Source organism: Urocitellus parryii, chromosome 1, assembly GCF_045843805.1.
Source record: "Urocitellus parryii isolate mUroPar1 chromosome 1, mUroPar1.hap1, whole genome shotgun sequence".
Lineage (NCBI taxonomy): Eukaryota > Metazoa > Chordata > Mammalia > Rodentia > Sciuridae > Urocitellus > Urocitellus parryii.
The window spans coordinates 221,910,010-221,929,514 of NC_135531.1; the positions used below are offsets into that span (position 1 = coordinate 221,910,010).

At 39.0% G+C, this 19,505-nt stretch overlaps 1 protein-coding gene across 2 annotated transcripts in view; it reads left to right on the forward strand.

The window, feature by feature from the left end:
• The first annotated feature begins 10,813 nt into the window (after positions 1 to 10,813).
• Cers6 (ceramide synthase 6) overlaps positions 10,814 to 19,505 on the forward strand; it is a 273,609-nt gene continuing 264,917 nt past the window's right edge. For both annotated transcript variants that reach the window (XM_026389568.2, XM_026389569.2), the window contains exon 1: positions 10,814 to 10,983. In XM_026389568.2, the coding sequence (XP_026245353.1) occupies positions 10,814 to 10,983 (170 nt within the window). The remainder of the gene's footprint in view (positions 10,984 to 19,505) is intronic.

Here is a 19,505-nt window from a genome sequence, read left to right on the forward strand (position 1 = left end):
ATATTTTGCTTTGTTCCTTTTTTCCTCCTATCCTCTAAGACAGCAGAAATCTAGAACAGAAGATGTCCTCAAGTATTTGTGCATTGCCTTATGTTCAGACAATTGAGTTTTTGTTATCAGAAATCTTGGGTAACAGGAAAATGGGGCAAGAGGTTAGGTCAGGTGTATAAAGCCAAGAAGTATGGGGATCTTGGCTTGCAAACAAAGTATGTACAGACAGCAGGCAGTAAAAGTTCTACAGGGCAAGGGTGTGCATTTGATATGAATATATAACCTATTAGGGGGTCAGAGACATAGAATGGCAAATGATTTGAATGTGAAACAGCAGACATATGACTGATGAGGACACTTTAAAAATGGGGAGATTTCTGCCTGAGCCACTTATCTATCTCTTTATACACATCCTGTTGAACAATAAGCTGTATAACAGCAGTGCTGTGTTTCTTTTGCCTGCTGATATTTTTAGCATTGAGCTTTGCAAAATATATATGTATTTGGTATTTGGAGATATACATATATATCTCCAAACTTGGTGCTCTTAACATGTATACTAAATGTTCCCTCAACATAACAATGTTCATCACCATCCTGATTGTTGTTCTCTGGATAAATTCCATTTAAAAAAAAAGGATTTCTTTTAAAATATGGCCTCCTCAGTGACTATAATACTTTCTGTTGAAGACATGGAAGTAATTGAAGTCTGTAAACACTGACCCATAATGTTTGACTTGCCTATAGCTACAGATTCTAACAAACAAGTAACAACAGAAGAAGAGGTAAAGGACAATTTGAATGCCTGTCAAATCTCTATTTTCTTTCTTCTGCCCTGTTCATTCATAAATAAATGAATGAATGAGTTCTGAGACTGAAGTTATTCATCCTAGGGTATTGTAGTCTGGGATCTGGAAGTGAAAACACAATACCTCCTTTCTCTCCTCCTCATCTTCTGCATTTTCTTCCTCTTCCTTATCACCAGAAAAATAATTGGAGCTCATTTTATTTGGAAGCTGACAATGTGTCACGTGCTGTTAAGTGCTTTATATTCATTATATTGTTTGAAACTCACAAAACCCTCTGAAGTGCTGTTTTTTTTTTTTTTTTTTTGTACTGCTTTAATAGGAGATTGGGGCACAGAGGTTGTTTACCTATCAATGGTTGTGTAACTAGTGAATAGTGACTCTTACTCTAAATACAGGTGTTTAACTTGGAGCCCATATTTTCAACCATTGAACTATACAGTGTTCTCTGTTAGCCACAATGTCAAGGTACAAATAAGTTTAAATTGACATTTTTTCAGTAGTTGGCATGAATATCCATGGTCCACTTTGAAGTTAGGCCTACCCCTGCAGCTTGCTTTGGCCAATAAAATGCAAGCATTGGAAGCAATGTCACTTCTGGGTAGAAACTTTAAGCACCATTAGGTGATGTATCATGCATCTTTTTCTGTAGTGGTAATCATGAAAGTGTATTTAAGAGAAATTTTGCTGCCGTGAATCTCTGATTAAAATGAGGCCCCTCCTAATTCACATTGGACATCTAGTCTGAATGAGAAATAACCTTTTCTTGCATCAAACCAGTGAGTGTTTCTTTTTTTTTTTTTTATTACCACAGTAGACTAGTGCTTATCCTGATGTTTCTCATTCCTCTGACAAAGAATCTGAATTCTTCCCAGACTTGTCTTCTTAAAGACATTAGGCATTCTATAAAGGTGTAAAAATTGTGTTTAAAATTACTTTAAGATTCTATAAGAATCTAAAACTTTATTAAGTCATTGATAAGATGATACTATATGAAGGTTTAAAATAATTTTAAAATCACAATTTCAGTGTCATCATTAAAATGACCTATTTTATTTGCTATTAGATGATTGATCAATAATAGTTTAACGTATTTCTTTGTACTATTTCCTTAAAATCTTCTTTATTTATCATACTTTCTTGCATAATTTCATTTTTTTTTCCTTTTAGGCTTTCATTTTTCCCCCTTTTGAGATGGTTAATGTAAAGTCTTTGAGGATGAAATAAGTATCCCTAGAATGAAATAATTGAACAGGATCAACTTCAAAGACCTTCAGAATACAATGTCCACCTGGTGGCCTGAACAGTCCGTGATAGGAAGCTGGCTGCTTCACTGGGGATACTGATTCATTTTCAGCCAGCTTTAAACATTTCTTCTATGAAAAAAAGAATTAGCCTTTTAGGTATTTTGACCAATTGTCCTAGGTTATTTCCTCTAAATTTACTCAAATGAAGCCAAAATGTACCCTTCTGACAATACTTCCAACACTGAAAGTCACATATCACATCTCCCAGTGATCATCCCCGATGGTTGGCAAAGCCTGGACTTAAATATATATGTATTTGGAGACATACATACATATCTCCAAACTTGGTGCTCTTAACATGTATACTAAATGTTCCCTCAACATAACTATGTTCATCACCATCCTGATTGTTGTTCTCTAGATAAATTCCATTTAAAAAAGGATTTCTTTTAAAATATGGCCTCCTCAGTGACTATAATACTTTATGTTGAAGACATGGAAATAATTGAAGTCTGTAAACACTGACCCATAATGTTTGACTTGCCTATAGCTACAGATTTTAACAAACAAGTAACAACAGAAGAAGAGGTAAAGGACAATTTAAATGCCTGTCAAATCTCTATTTTCTTTCTTCTGCTCTGTTCCATTCATTTTGTTACTTGTCTGGCTCCTAAAGTCATTTGAGCTTGCACTCCCTACTTTTAAAGAACATGGCATGTTCTTGGCATCCACAGATTTAATAGTTGTACTTCTTCTCAAGAAACTCCACAGCTCTGTGGCTCAGACTAACTTCTAACCTCGTTGTGCAATGAATCTGAATTGTCTATCCTTTAGAACTACTATTTAGCATGAAGGAATTTAGCTAATGAATGCATCTAGATAACCAACCAGCTTCTGTATCTAATGTGGCCTTTCTGTTTCCTGCTTGTTTTCACATTTTTGTTTTGTTTTGTTTTATGCAGGCAACAATATGTATTAAGGTCATTCATGTTATGACTTGAACTTCAAGAGTTTTAATTTTTTCTGTTATCTACAAAGCCAACTGATGGTTCCCATGATGTCTACTTATTAATTATTTTTTTCAGAAGTATAAGCCAGTCTTTTTATGTCTAATTTGAAAGAAGCAGAGAATTCTCTACAAATTGATAGAAAAATGGTTGATTATTCTGCAGGCAAGTTCTTTTCTGTTGTTGACACAGATGTAAGGAACCCCTGGGTGATATGGAATATCACTCAGATGTTCCTAGTGCCTTTATGTAGAAGTGATTAGTCACATGCATGGTGCTGTTTTGTTCAAAATAACATGACTAGACATGAATCTTGACATTGAGTTCTAGATCCATCTGGCCAACATAAAAATGCTATCCCCACTATGAATAAATATGTTTTTATATATGCAAACTAAGTAGATTTTGCTAGGCTTTTCAAGATCATGTCTTTACTAAAGATTTTCTAGAAGATATACCCCCAAAGCTTTGATGAATTTGGAGTAATACAAATTTTGGTTTTGGCATGTGGATACAGGGAAATTAGCTGGTAGAACAGACTAGCAAAAACTGGCTTAAGGACGTATGGAAACTTACTTGATTTGATCATTTCATATCGTATACATAAATCAAATTGTCCCACTGTACCCCACAAATATGCACAAGATTACATGTTAATAAAATATTTCTTGGCAAAAATAAAATGATTTTCTAGTAGCCATGGGTATGCTAAGATGGAATAGATCCATTTGTTAGGTTGTGAGCTCCCTGTCATTAGAGATGTTTAATCATAGTTTGGATGATCACAGAGGATGAATTTTACTCAGCACATTAGGTCCCTTCCAGTCCTGAAATACTATGTTACTTTTTAAAAAAATTTTTAAATTTTATTTTGTTATATATGACAGAAAAATGCATTACAATTCATATTACACACATAAAGCACAATTTTTCATGTCTCTGTGCACAAAGTAGAGTCACACCATTCATGTCTTCATACATGTACTTAGGGTAATGATGTCCACCTCATTCCACCATTTTTCCTACTCTCATGCCCCCTCCCTTCTCCTCTTCCCCTTTGCCCTATCTAGAGTTCACCTAATCCTCCCATGCCCACCCCCAACCACATTATGAATCAGCAGCCTTAAATCAGAGAAAACACTCAGCATTTGTTTTTTTGGGATTGGCTAACTTCACTTAGCATGATATTCTCCAATGCCATCCATTTACCTGCAAATGCCATGATTTTATTTTCTCTTAATGTGGAATAATATCCCATTGTGTAGATATACCACATTTTCTTTATCCATTCATCTATTGAAGGACATAGGTTGGTTCCACAGTTTAGTTATTGTGAATTGTGCTGCTATGAACCTTGATGTGGCTGTGTCCCTGTAAGTATGCTGGTTTTAAGTCCTTTGGGTATAGACTGAGGAGTGGAATAGCTAGGTCAAATGGTGGTTCCATTCCCTGAAATCCTGTTTCTATAATTCAATCTAATAATTCAATAACTTCAAGAAGTATTTTAGATTATTTACTCCTCCCACAAATTAGCCAGATAATTGGTTGAGATTTCTTTTTCTTTGATTTGCACAGCAAAAATTAGTAGAAGTCAGGCTTTCTGGCTAATGATTCAGATGTCCTGCCCTCTAAATGCTATTCACATATACATGCATGTAGGAAATCCAATAATGGTTGGATGGAATATATCTGTTAAGTTATAAACATGTAACTATAGTGAATTTAATCCCTAAATGGACAGTGAGTAGTTAAATAATCTGGTTTGTTCTTAATTTCCTTTGGGAGTTTTATAACACAATGGCATGTGTAAAATTTTAATAGGATTGTGAAGCAACATTGACGTTGGGGAGGTTAACATTTAAACAGATTTTGATTATAAGAGACAATAGAAAATCTAGCCAGTGACTTGGTTTTCTAGGAATAACAGAGTAATTGATGGTTTTAAGTATCAGAAAAGGTTTTTCAGAGGTAGCAACTATTAGGGAGAGGATGGGCAGAAAAATCTTTAATACTTGACATCCATAAGAAAGATTGAGCCTGGGAGAGAGCAAGTCCTGCTTGAGAATTTTGAGCAAATAATGCATACTCAATATTCCCGTTTAGACTTTACAGCTAAACTCAGCCTAACTCCAATGCTGTGAGTTAAATACTCATGTTTTTTTTCCCTTAAGTTAGCAGGATATGCAAAGTGTTCTGCACTGCCCTAGAACCTCTGCATGCTGCAAGAATGAATCCTGTCTACTTCTTGCTCAAACCATTCCCCCACTCAAAATAAAAAAAATCCCACTCCAAATGAAACTACAAGAGACAGGTGACTGGACAGAAAAAAACAAAAAAAACAAAAAAAACAAAAAACCGAGAGTAGATTTCAGATGGCTTTGCTAACAACAGCAAGAAAGTTTTCAATTCCTGAGGAATGACTGCAGCATTAAAATTTTGTGGTATTTCTGTATTATTCCCAGTGAAAACCAGATTCCTGAACATCAATGAATTCAGTGTTTAAGTTCAATGCTTACTTTTAGCACTGCAAGTGTTTTAAGCAATAAATAACTTTATTTGTATATATATATATATATATATATATATTTAAAAATCCACAATAGTTGTGTGTGTATCATGTACCAGGCAAAGCATTATCAAAGAATTGCTTCTGTGCTGTAATCATAGATAAAATAAGTTCTCACTAAATAAATGGAAGTTTCCCTTTGCCTCATACTAACGGCCATTTGCAATCTTGTGTATCAGTCATATTTTATTGGCCTCACCAAATCTTTCTTTTTACCATTCATTGCTCAGGCCTTTTCAAACTGTATTCATTCTTCATAGTCTGATTCCACTTCTGCCTCTTCCTTGAAGTTCCCTTGACCTCTTCAAAACAGAATGTCTCCTTCCTCCTTTCACAGGGAGCCCTTGTTATCTGCTGTACTTGGGCACTTATCCTCTAATATCTAGTGCCATCATGAGTGCTGCTAGTGTGTATTGCTATTTGTCTGGCTTTTCATGTGAGCACATCCTGCTCCCCGAATAGATTTTGTGTTCTTTCTGTAGAACAAGTACTGTAATTTTGTGTTATGCAACTCAGTGGAAATTCATTGAAACTTTGGGCTATCCTCCTGCATCCAAGAAGTGGAGATTCCTTGTTGTGTGAATTCAAATGTCCATGGAAGAATGCAAATGTGGGTGTGTACCTGAGAATGTGAAGTGAAACTTGGCTTTGTTGATACTTTCCAATTGCCTGGAAAAGAGGGTGTATTCTCATGTGCTGTTTCATATTCAGGACATGAAGTGATCTTTCCTAATAGGCAGCATAGGCAGTGTCACAACCCGCAACAAATTTTTTCACCTTTTCTCTCTCCTGTCTTTTTTACTTACCAGCTAACTCTTCATTTTCTCACAGAACTATATATTTTTTTTTTCTGATGCATAAAGTTCATTTTGTTTTCTTGGGGCAACAATCAGAAGTCTCACAAGACTTATGCATCTCTGAACTTTACTCAACTCTACAGGCTTTTTTATTATCTCTTGTGTAGACCAAGTTCTGCTTTTTCTAGCTGTACAATGAAGCAAGGGGTCAAAGCCCTGAGTTTAAAATCCTTGTGTACAGGGTCCACAGAAAGACAGCCCTGACCATATCCCTGTATCAGAACAAGCACTAACTTGTTGATCAATCAATAAACCCCTGGATCAATAAAACGTGCCCAAGTAGAGTATTTTACTCTTTGTGTTTCAGAGGTAATAATTTGGATGGGGCTGTTACTTGAAGGAATACGCTAGACACATACAAGTGGCTGCCGCACCATACTTGTGCACAGAAGCAAACAGTTTACAAGCCCTTTCCCATTTCTTATCTTATTTGAGCTTCATTACAAGTGACATAGGTAAGACAAGTACTATTGTTATATAACTTAGACAGGATGACTTTAATGTGCTCTTAGAAACTAAGCGACTTGTGCAAGATTCCCAGATAAGTACTGAATCCTCCTTCCAGTGCCCAACAAAATCCATCTTTCAAAATGTTCCTGAAATCCCACCAGCTTCTCAAAGTTGATGACTGCTCTCCTATTTGGCCTCTATAGAAAATTCTAGGGAAGCAGGAACGAGGGGGAAGGAGGGTGAAATAGAGAAAGAGGGAGAGGAACCAAGGGAACAAGTTACTGAGTTGGTCATATCCTTGAGAAAAGCTCAAAGTACCACAGGATAATTTCAGAGAGGCTGATTGAAGCTATGGTGTGTTCAAGGGACAGGGGAGGAAAAGGAGAAAAAATTTATTCATGGCTTCCATTGCCTATGATCAAAGTTCAGGTCCGGGGTCATTAACTTGCCAACACACACTGCTGTACACTGAGAAGGAGCTTCTGGATAGCACAGAAGCCCTGAGGTAGGAGTCAAGGCACCATCAGGCCATCCAGGATGGAGTGACATTGAGAAACAAGGAGGGGGTCTGGCTGGCTTGGAAGGCCAGGTTCTACCATGACATGATCTTTTGCCACACAGATTGGGACACAGCTTAACAAACTCATCTCTCTGGCCTATGAGAATGTAGTTGGTCCAAAGCAACTTTCAGAGAGTCACAAGTACACAGACTAGAATGGGGAAAGAGACATCTACTCCTCAACAAAGACTCACTTCAATGAGCCTCCTCGCCACCCACAAAATGGACCAATCCCTTCTTTATGCCACACTATTCTTCACATGAGTCTAACATGGATACATAAATATTCAACACAATTACACAGACTTTTCTCCTCATAGAGAAGATTTTTTTTGAGGTTAGAGTAATGTTGATTCATAAATTCATAGTTTTTTGGGTAGCTACTACGTGGTGGGAAACATTGGTTAAGTGCTGGGGATACAACCATTGATAAAAGTAGATTTTTAACTTTTGAAGTTTACCTTTGTGTGTGGGGGGAGGAAGGGAGAGAGAATAAATAGTAAAATATGAATTGTGTTGATGTATGCTTTGGGGAGTGAGTGTTGTAGAACAACTAAGGTAGTAAGGGAAGGCTTGTCAGAGAAAGTGACATTAAAGAGCAGGCATAGATATTTGAAGGAAAAGAGTTCTAGGGACAGAGAAAACCAAAAGCTGTAAGGCATGGAATGATGTGCTCCAAGAAAGATGGAGAGTCCAGCCTGACCACAGCAGAATAAGGGAGAGGAAAGAGCAGATGAAGTTCAGAGAGTTAATACAGAGTCAAATTTCTGAGAGCATTGTAATGACTTTGGCTTCCCTTTGGGGAAGGATGGAGAAGAACAAGCTCTTAAAGTGCTAGAGTGATCTTAACTTTCAACAGGATTACTCTGGCTGAGAATAGACTGTGTAGAGAGGGAGGTGGAAACTGGAAGTTAGGAGGTTAGGTGAGAAGTACTGGTGGTTTGGATAGGATGGTAACAAAGAGGTGGTGAGAGATGGTGAGATTGTGGTAATGATACTGACAGGACTTGTAATGGATTAGAAAGAAAGTATGAAAGAAAGAAAGAAGGAAAAAATGACACTCCACATTTTTGGTCTGAGTCAAGACTACAAGGATGGAGAGATTTATCGAAGAAGATTTGCAGCTTGGTGGTTTTTATAGACATTCAGGTGGAGTTGTTGAGTAAACAGTGGATTTAAGAGTCTGAAGTTCAGGGAAAAGTTCATGGCTAGAGATATAAATGTAGGAGCTATTAGTATGACATTGAAAATCATGAAGAAAGCCTTGAAATCCTTGAGATAGGAATAAGAACAGCAATTGAATGAGTACAGTTAGAAAAGTGAGGAGGTCAAAAGACTGAGTCCAACTTTTAAGGATTAGGAAGATGAGGCGTAACCAGAAAGGAGATGGATCAGAAGGCAGGAGAAAAACCATGAGTGTGGTTTTTGGAAGCTAAGACAAGGATGTGTTAAGAGATAGGAACTGATAACTCGACCAAAAGCTACTGATAGAGGTGTTGAGAACTGTTATACACTGACTTGTTTGTGTCCCCCCAAGATTCGTATGTGGAAAGCCTAGCCCCCCCCCCCCCGTAATGGTATGTGGAGATGGAATACCTGGTAGGTTATTACCTTATGAAGGTAGAGCCCTCATGGAACAGGATTAACGCCTTTGTAAGAAGATAGAAAAGGAGCTTGCTTCCTCTCTGTCTGTTTTCCACAATGGGAGGATACAAGGAGAAGACAGCCATCCATAAACCAGGAGGAGGGCCCTTGCCAGATGCTGAATATGCCAGCACCTTGATTTTGGACTTCCCAGCCTTCAGAAGTGTGAGAAATAAATATCTGTTGTTCATGCCACCTAGTCTAAGCAGACAGCTCTAAGACAAGAATTAAACTTTGTGTTTAGCAGCTTGGAGATCACTGGTGACCTTGAACAGTTTCAGAGCAGTGCAGGCAGCCAATTGCTCAAATGAAAGTTCCAAAGCCAATGGTGAAGAGAGAATTTAGAGGCAGCAGTATAGACCATTCTTCAGACCATTTTAAAGGGAAGGAATGAAAAGATGGTAACTGGAGGGAGAGGAAGAGTAACAAACTGTGTGTGTGTGGACACCCCCCCCCACACACACGCATTGGAAAGTAGAACTTGTGGTAGAATCAGGCAGAAAATGAACGATTCTGAGAAAACTGAACAAAGTACCCCCTGGAAGCAGGTGTACACAGGTCACTGAACTAACCCACACCAATGCATGGTGGGAGTGTAAGAACCTGCGTTAGGCCTCACGGTTCTATTGCCTTAAAGGTTTTAGATTCAAAAGACAGAAATAATGAGTCTGGCAAACAGAGTGGAGGTTGTCTCATGATCTGCCAAGTCAAAATGTGGTCTAGCAGCATTTTCAGAGAGGTTAGTTGAGAAGGGTAGAATTACAGAATGCTAGAGTTGCTTACCATCATCATTATTACCACCATCAAACAGCAATTAATAATCATAGCAATTAAGTGCCTACTTTCTTGTGCCACCTCATAAATGAAAATAAAAGGAACTGGTTTGAGAAGCAATAGTATAATAAGCCAGAAGGTCAAAGATGGGGGAAAGACAGGCTTGCGGCAGAGGCAAAAATCTCTTGCCAAACCATCTCTTGTCCCAGTGCCTGATTTTCACCCTTCTCTCCAATCGCTGGAGTGAATGATCCTTTTCCTTTTACTTCTGTCTCCTTTGCCTTTGAGCCCCCTACTTCTTCTTTTGCTGTCTTCCTTCAGCGCAGGGCCGGTTCCCGAGGTTCCCAAGCTCAGCCTCAGTGCTCACCAGCCTCCCCATCGCCTCCCAGCGCTTGGGAAGTGGACTAGAACCCTGAAACTACTGTGGGGCAGGAACCGGCGTTCTGAGCATGTGCAAGCAAACTTGGGGGCTGGGGCAGATTTTGGGGGGCCGGTACCAGGTCACTGCCCTAAGCTCAAAGCGAGAGATCGGCGAGCGCAAGGGTTGGCAGCGCTCCCGCGAGCTGCGGCCCTGCGCCCTGGGCGCAGCAGCTGCGCCCTGCCCTCCTGGCGTGGGCGAGCTGGCCGCGTGTGCCTAGCTGCTTGACGCGAGGGCGAGCCAATCAGGGCGAGCGGCCCCGGCTGCCATGTGACAGGCGAGGCGGCCCCTTTCCCAGCGCGGCCAGAGGGAGGAGAGAACCGGGGCTCGCCGCGAGCCTTCGAGAGCAGCGGCCGCAAAGGAGGCGGCAGCAACGGCTGGCGGGAGCCGCGGCTGCAGTCTCGGGGCCAATCCGGCGCGCATCCCTGAGCGCCCTGCGCTAAGGAAAGCTCGGTGGGTCGCGGGAGCCGCAGGACAGGGGTGGACAAAGCAAGATGGCAGGAATCTTAGCCTGGTTCTGGAACGAGAGGTTCTGGCTCCCACACAATGTCACCTGGGCGGACCTGAAGAACACGGAGGAAGCCACCTTCCCGCAGGCTGAGGACCTCTATCTTGCCTTCCCACTGGCCTTCTGCATCTTCATGGTGCGGCTTATCTTCGAGAGGTAAGAAGGGCAGGAGCACCTCCTCCCCTCCCCCTGCACGCGAGCGCGCGTAGACACACACACAAACACACACACACTCTCTCTCTTTCTCACACACACACACTCGCGCGCACACGCACACTCGCGTGCTCCGTGGCGCACGCCCCCGTGCCCCGCCGTTCGCTCCCACACCGCCCAACCTTTGTGTTCCGGGAGGGGTTGCTGACCTCTCTGTCTCACTTGCTTTCTGGGAGCCTGAGAAGGTCTGGCTTGCCTACGGATTTCCTCCAGGGTGCCGGAGAGGGCTGCGGGGCATTAGGGTCGCCTCCCGCACTCCTCTTTAGCTGTCTCTCTCCTCCTGGCGGCGAGGGCAGCTGAAGGAACAAAGGTGAGAGGCTGCTGGCCTCGGGACGCGCTGCACTCCGCGAGGCTTGGCCCTCTCCATCCGCGCGGCACTCCGCGTTGCCAGGCTGGGCTTCCCTGCCAAAGCTCAGCTCCATCCACCTGACAGCCAGGAACGTTCGGGACGCGCGGCCCAGAGCGAGGAGGAACCGCACACACTTCCAGATCTACACTCCCGCTACTGATTGTAGGGAATATGCTTCAGAAGTATTCTCCAGGGTTGCCTTGGCTTTTGGTCGCCTTTTGGTTTCCATGTGTGATACTTAACATCAGGCCCTCAGTCTTTGGAAATAGGTGACAATAACATTCCATGTTATTAGCAGTTTCCTTATAAGAGGCTAGGACAGTACAGGTGCATAGCCTGCAAAATGACCATATGAAATTGATATCCGTGGCCTGTTAATAATCATGAACTTCTTCTTGGCACCAGAACACACTTAAAATAATTTAAAGAATTGTCATATAAGTGTTGGTGTAATTCTTCAATTTGGTTGGCTATCTCCATTGTATCACTAACAAACTTGTGTTACTCTCATTGAAATCAGGCTTAGTTAATAGGTTAGATCTTGCCTGCTGTGCATTCTCTGGGTATTATTGAAACAAAACCTAGCCAGAGGCCCACACTTCTGTCTTTTTCATAACTGAAAACATCACCTTCCCCTTTTTTTCTCTTTTCCCATTCATAAAGGAAACCATGAATTTCTTAGATCACAAATTCTCACTTCCAGGTTTAGAATAGTTCAGTGGTAGAGTGCTTTTGCCTTGTATTTGAGAGACCCTGAGTTTGATCACAGCACCTTAAAAACGAAATAAACCCCACAAATTTCCACTTCCATGCCACCTCTCTACCCTGCCCCCAACCTACCTTGGTTTTGTTTCTTAAGCTTTTCTTTTGGTATCCTGTTTGCCTGAAACCACTACTGCAGACTGCAGAATATATCAATTGTATCATTTGTTGCTGGAAATAGAAACAAAGCTTCATGGAAAAAAAAAAGTATCTTTTGTTAAAGGAAGGTGTATTTTTCAATAGGCAGTATTGTTGTCAGAACTATCAGCTCTTCCCATGCTGAAATGGACATGCACAAAGGGAACAGTTTGAAGACCCTCCATATTAAAATGATTGGAATTTGATACAAACTTGACATTGATCCTACCCAGTACTGAGATTTATAAGGGAAAAGAGGGTGTATTTGCAGGTTAAGAGTTGTTCCTACAGCTTATGTTTACTTGAAGAAAATAGGAAGTCATGTCTAATCTTGCAGTCTCTCCAAAGACAAGCAGGTTCTCAGGACCAGCAGGTTGTTCGGTGTTGGCACATTGTAAAGGCTTCATACACAATTGCTGAATAACATATGATAATTTTTGCCTGATAAATTCTGGTTGGATTCATTTTTAGGTAGTAATGCATCTGAAAGAAATCTTCAGTTTTATGTTTGGAAGAACAAAAGCATGGCAGCTGGTGAACTGTATGCAGAGTGTTGCATTTTCCTGACATTCTTTTCCATGGTGGTTCTAGGCTGTTCATTAAGTTGGAAAATATTTTTAGAGAATGGAGATCGTTTTGTATTTATATTCTATCTTTAAACAAAGAAACAAACACTGATGCTATAGTTATAATCTGGAAGTTCTTTTTTAAAATTTATTTTAATATATATTTTTTTTGTGTGTGTGTGGTTGGACACAATACCTTTGTTTTTATTTATTTATTTTTATATGGTGCTGAGGATCAAACCCAGGGACTCGCATGCACTAGGTGAGCGCTCTACTTCTGAGCTACAACCCCAGCCCCCCCCCCCCCGAAGTTCATTTTTCCTCTTCCTAAACCTTTTTATCTGCCTTTGCACAACCCCATGAATTGACTTAGGGTTTACACAGGGGTCAGCTGCTTTCCAAACATCAGTCATAGCAGATGTCCTCACATTGGTATGTAGACAGTTGGTCATTTCCTTTGGGCCATTGATCCAAATAGAAGTGGTTTAATGTGGTTTAATGGCCTGTATGGGAAGTGAAAGTTTATGATTCCTGTTCAGAATAATAATCCAGTATGGTATATGTACCATAGGATGCAACTGACTTCTGGAGGAGTGGCTACTTTATTTCTTTCTATAGTTGTCTTTTTTTTCCTTTTCTTTCTTTTTTCTTTTTCTTTCTTTCTTTTCTTGTTGTTAACTAGGGATTTAACCCAGGGGTGCTTTACTGTTGACCTACATCCCTAGCCCTTTTTATTTTTTGAGACAGGGTCTCACTAAGTTGCTCAGGGCCTCACTAAATTACTGAGGCTGGCCTTGAACTTGTGATTCTACTGTCTCAGCCTCCGGAGTTACTGGGATTACAGACATGCACCACCACACCAGGCTCTTCCTATAGTTATAACAGTCACTTTTTCTCTGAAAAAAATCTCAGGGTATAGTTGCATCTGGATTAAAAATTCTGCATGTTTCTATTCTTCTCAAATCCAAATGACACATTCTGTGATCCAACCAATGGTGTTCATCCCAGTAGTGTCCAACAAGAGCTTGAATAAGTTTTGCTGAGTCAGCCAATATTGTTATCACTAATAGGGCCCACTTAAAGTACCCTTTTAACATGTTGTGCATAAATATTGTGCAGTATTCTAAATGGTCAGCATTATTTAAGGAAGCCTGTTATGAATTCCTTTGTAAGATGAAATGCTTTTGTAATAGTAACGATTCCTTCAAGATTCTATTCTGCTTATGCTTTTACTGTTTTATTTCAAAGCTGAGAACCTATTTAGGAAATATTTGATCATTTAAGTTTCTTATTTCCAATTAAATGAGGTCAGTAATACCCTTGTTAAGGCTAAAATTATGGATTTGAATGCCTTCTTAATCTTTATGTATTTGTCTTTAGAAAGAAAAACACTCATGAATTAATTGAATTGGGCTTTGCCAAGCTGAACAGCTTTTTCTGTTTTCACTCCCATGTTGGGGTGTGGACAGTGGAGACACTAGTGGCCAGCACATGCCACTTTGCAGCAGCATATGGACAGCAATACGGGAGCCCAGCATGACTGGTTAAAAATGGAGCAGCCAAAGGTCAATGACTTTTGGATGAGTCTATGAATACCCCAGATCTTGGTGGTTTTTAGCATAGCCTTTATACTATGCTTAACTCTGGGCAGGGACCAAAAGGGCCAATTTAGATACTACTTGATTGACAGAGCAAAATATTTCTTGTTTAAAAAAGGAAAAAAAAAAAAGAGAATGGCTTTTCTTAGAATGGAAATTATAGTGTATGCCATTTTATTATGTTATTGAGTTGATGACAGAGAACAAAATATTATTTATTATTGTAGCATTATCCTGTATTTTATTAATTTTCTTGATTTCATGCTTGTTTAAGCTCAATAAACCATTCTTAGGAATTATTAATAAATGCTTCTTCCAACTCCACTTTGTTTTCAAAAATGTGTTTTGTTATGGTATTCCTAAATGTGGGATTCAAGTTCTGCTGATTCCCTGTTTGGAAACAAATTATTTGTGTCACTGTTGTAAAAGGTAACTTTAATGCATTTTCTTCTTTGTGAGCTTGGGAGGGAGAGTTGCAGAAAGTATTGATAGGGAGTCAGAACAACCAAGTTGTAGTCAAAACTTACCTCATTCTGGGGCAGCCTCCTAATTTATCTCTGCTTATTTTCTCATGTACACAATGAAGCAAATGGCCACTGTAATCTAAGGTTGCTTTCCCTCCCGATTCCCTGAATCCTGTGAGTCCTCTGTATTTGAAGCTTACTAATTATTATCTCATGAGACTTTTGTGGCAGGCTAAATGTCATGTTTTAGCAGGCAGAAATAAGTCCTCTCAGAATAGTTTTTTTTTTAATAGAAATACTCTAGGCAATGGTTTAGTTTTTATTATTTTAGTATTTTTGAGTAAACATAATCATTTGGGATGTTGTCATTTTTGCTTTGAAAAGCTACAGTATTTTGGAAAACCAACAAAGAAGATTCATCAAAGAAACAATTGCTTCCTTTTGTCCTTCCTCTTTATATGAAACCCAGAGCAAAACTGACACCTGACTGGGAAAGAAATGAGTAGCTCATTCCTGACAGGGTGACTGTTGGAATGCCAAGCTATGTAAGGAGCATCATCTCTCTTGTGGTTGACTTCATGGGCTGTCTAGCCATTCAGCCCCCAATGATCTGCTGTCCCCCAAACTTCAAGGAATAGTACTGTCTTATTGTGGGACAGGGAATGTCTGGCCAGCGAGCTTTGTCTCATCATTTACCTTACCAGCAGCCTTGGGTAAGGTACTATGGGACAGTTGAGAGGAAGGGGAAGGGAGAAGAGAAGGGAGGGAAAGAGGAGGGGGAGGGAATGTGTTGGGGGGGGGGAGGAGTGAGTAAATGACTGCCAGGAAAAGTGGGATATGAGGTAAAGTTCATTACTGAAGGATGTTCCTATAATGTGCCCTGTAATGAGTAGACTGATATCTTCAGATGTATTTCAAGAGTTTTTGATAACAGCTTATTTACATTGTTTTCTCCTGTAGTCATTGCTGTACATGAAATTTGTAAATCTATCATTGTAATTTTTTTCCATTTTTATTGGTGCATTAATTTAATTGTACATTATGGTGGAATTCATTGTTACATATTCATACATACACACAATATAACAATAACAATATAATTTGACCAATATCATTTCCCAGTACTTGCCAGTATCCCTGCCCTCTTCCTCCCTCTGGTCCCTTTCCTATATTCTACTCATTTCTATTCTGTTTTCATAATATTGCCACCACCTTTCTTTTCCCTTTTCCTCTCTAGTTTCCACATATGAGATAAAACAAACAACCCTTGACTTTCTGAGTTTGGCTTATTTTGCTTAACATGATGTTTTCAAGTTTCATCCATTTTCCTGTAAATGACATAATTGTATTCTTCTTCTTGGCTGAATAAATTCATATATATCTATATCTATCGATCTATATATCTATATTTATCTATCTATCTATCTATCTATCTATCTATCTATCTATCTATATCTCACATTTCTTTATCCATTCATCCATTGATGAGTTCCTAGACAGGTTCCATAACCTGGCTATTGTGATTTATGCTGCTGTAAACAAAGGTGTGCATATACCACTGTAATATGCTGATTTTAATTCTTAGGATAAACATGAAGGGGTAGTCTAGCTGGGTCATGTGATGGTTCCATTCCTAGTCTTTTGAGGAACCTTCATAGTGGTTTCGATAGTGATTGATAAATGTACCTTAGGTAATCAAATGATCATAGGATTCATGTTAAGACTGGATCCTGCTATGCAAGAGTCTGGTGTAAGAAGCAAGAATTGGGTTCACACACCCATAGGTTGCCTCCTACAGCTTCTGATTGGGCTAGAAAAAATGAATTACAATGGATGTTTTGTTGGTAAACAACCTAAAGTGAAAGGGATCGTATTCTTTGCAGAATTTCAGTACAATTTTTTTCGTTTCACAAAATAAAAGGTTTGCATTTACAGGGTAGCTATTCATAATAGGTTGATTTGGGAATAAATCATGGATTTAATATATATCCATGATTTATTCCCAAATAATATATATATATATATATATATATATATATATATATATATATATATATATATATATAAAACTTTACTTTTAATGAGAAGTGCCATAGAATGGCTGAGGAGGTAGATGAGGTAACTTTATACCATCACAAATTACTTAATGGTATGTATTATAAAATTCACACCCCGATTTCATAGGACTTTTCTGTTGAGGGTATCTGATCTCTTTAGATAGGGCTAGATAGTTTTCTCCTGGATCTCTAGTTTGTATTTCAGAAGTGATGGTCTTTTGTGATGGGAAAGGGCAGGTGGCAAGGGAAGGAAAACACAGTGTTATGTGAATTTCTTCCATCAACATACTAGGCTTATGGCTCTGTCTGACATCAGTGCACCTTCCTCAAGCTTTCTTCATGTATTTTCCTTACCTGATTAAATTTTTTTGCAAGTGGTAGAATTTAAGTACATGAAACCTTTAAGTGATTATTACATATGCTTGACATTTCTTCCTCCATTACTAGGCAAAACCAGATTTTCTAAAGCTATTGATTTTTAAATTTTTATAGTCAGGACTTTCAATTTTTTCTTTTGATCCTTTCTTAAATATTCTTGAGTCAGGATACTGGGGTTCCACATTTTGTTTGATAATAGCTGGTTGCTTAATGCTTCTAGAAACTATTTTTATTTCTTTCTTTTTAAAAGGTAAACAAGATCACCTCTTAAAACACAAGTATCATTCTATATTAGTGATGCCCTGAGAATTTTTATTTCTAAAACTTTACTCTTAGGTTTCTTCCTTCTTCCCACCCCTTTTTAAAGCAATTTTTTTTGTTTGCATTCTTTCTTGGCACATCATTAACTGTGCCAAACACTATGCTGTAGCATGAACGAAAACAGGAGGGTGATCCTCATAGTGTATTAGTAACACTGTGGATGATTGCATGCCCAGGGCACATGTTCCAAAACTGACACAGTGCTTGCCACTTATTTTATTTTTGACTGCTATTAATGACTGCCATTTTTAATGAATAACTTTCCAGTTTTTGAAAATAAAAGTAAAAAAATAATTTTAGTCTAAATTTATTACTTTACATGGTTTACTTCATTTAGAGCTCTGCCATTCCCTGTGAGGTAGCTGCCCATTTTTACCCAATTTTACAGATGCAACCAAGGGTTGAGAATTTAGGAAATGTACCTCACTTTATACAGCTTAAAATAGCAATGTAGGTATTTGGGACTTGGTTTCTTGATCTAATAATTTTGGTGATCTCCTAGTTTGAATATTATAAGATAATACACACACACACACACACATACATGCGCACGCGCACACACACACTATATGGTTCTATATATAGTCTGTTGTCATCTAATGATATAATTTGAACATTTTCCATGTAATAAAATTTATTTAAAAATGTTTTCACTGACTACATTATTCTATACAGCAGATATATTCACTCACTTTGTTCCTATATATTGTTGGAGACTTAGGCTATTTTTAGTATATACATCTCTCATTTCCTATTGATTTCTGAGGAATATTTCCTAGAAGTGGCATTTCTAAGCCCCAAAGGATAAATTTTATTGTCCCCCCACTTTTTTTTGCAGTATTGAGCATTGAACCCAGGACCTCATGCATGCTAGGCAAACAATTTACCACTGAGCCATATCCCCAGCCCTATTTTAGTGCTCTTGATGGATGCAAGTTACCAAATAGTTGTGCAGAAATGATATACCCATTTGTAAGTCCTTATCAGAATGCAGATTGTTATCATTTGAATAAATTTTTGCTTTGAGAGTTGAAAAAATTATTATTGTCCTAAGGTGGAATATGTTTTTATATTACTCAAGATGAACTTGTTTCAAATATTCATTAGTTACCTGTATTTCACTTTCTCTGAATTTATGTATATTTTCCTATTGAGATGAGAAGATGAGGTTTGTCCTTTTTTTTTTTTTTTTTGGTGGGAAAGTGGTTGCTGACATCATTATATCCTACTTCTTTTTTTGGGGAGTGGGGAAGTAGGGGAGATTGAACTCAGGTACACTCCACCACTGAGCCACATCGCCAGCCCATTTTGTATTTTATGTAGAAACAGGGTTTCACTGAGTTGCTTAGTATCTCCTTCTTCTTAATGGTCTTGACAGATCTGTTTCTTTGGTCATATGATTACTCCCATCCATTTCTCTTTGCCTTATTTCTCTCCAGACTTTAGGAAGGAAGCTTCTCAGACTCTACACAATGGGAGAGATGCCGTCAGGAGGATGAAGTAGACAACCTCCTGACTCTAGTATAGAGAGTGAGGCAAGATCAAGGGCTGGGTAGAAGAGTGAGCCCTCAAGAATAAATGATTTTAGCCAGGTACAATGGCATACATCTGTAATCCCAGCGGCTCTCGAGGTTGAGGCAGAAGGAGTTCAAAGCCAGCATCAGCAACTTAACGAGGCCCTAAGCAACTCAGTGAGGCTCTAAGCAACTCAGTGAGACCCTGTCTCTAAATAAAATATAAAAAAGGACTGGGGATGTGATTCTGTGGTTAAGCGCTCATGGATTCAATCCCCGGTACCCAAAAACAAACAAACAAAGAATGAATAATTATTA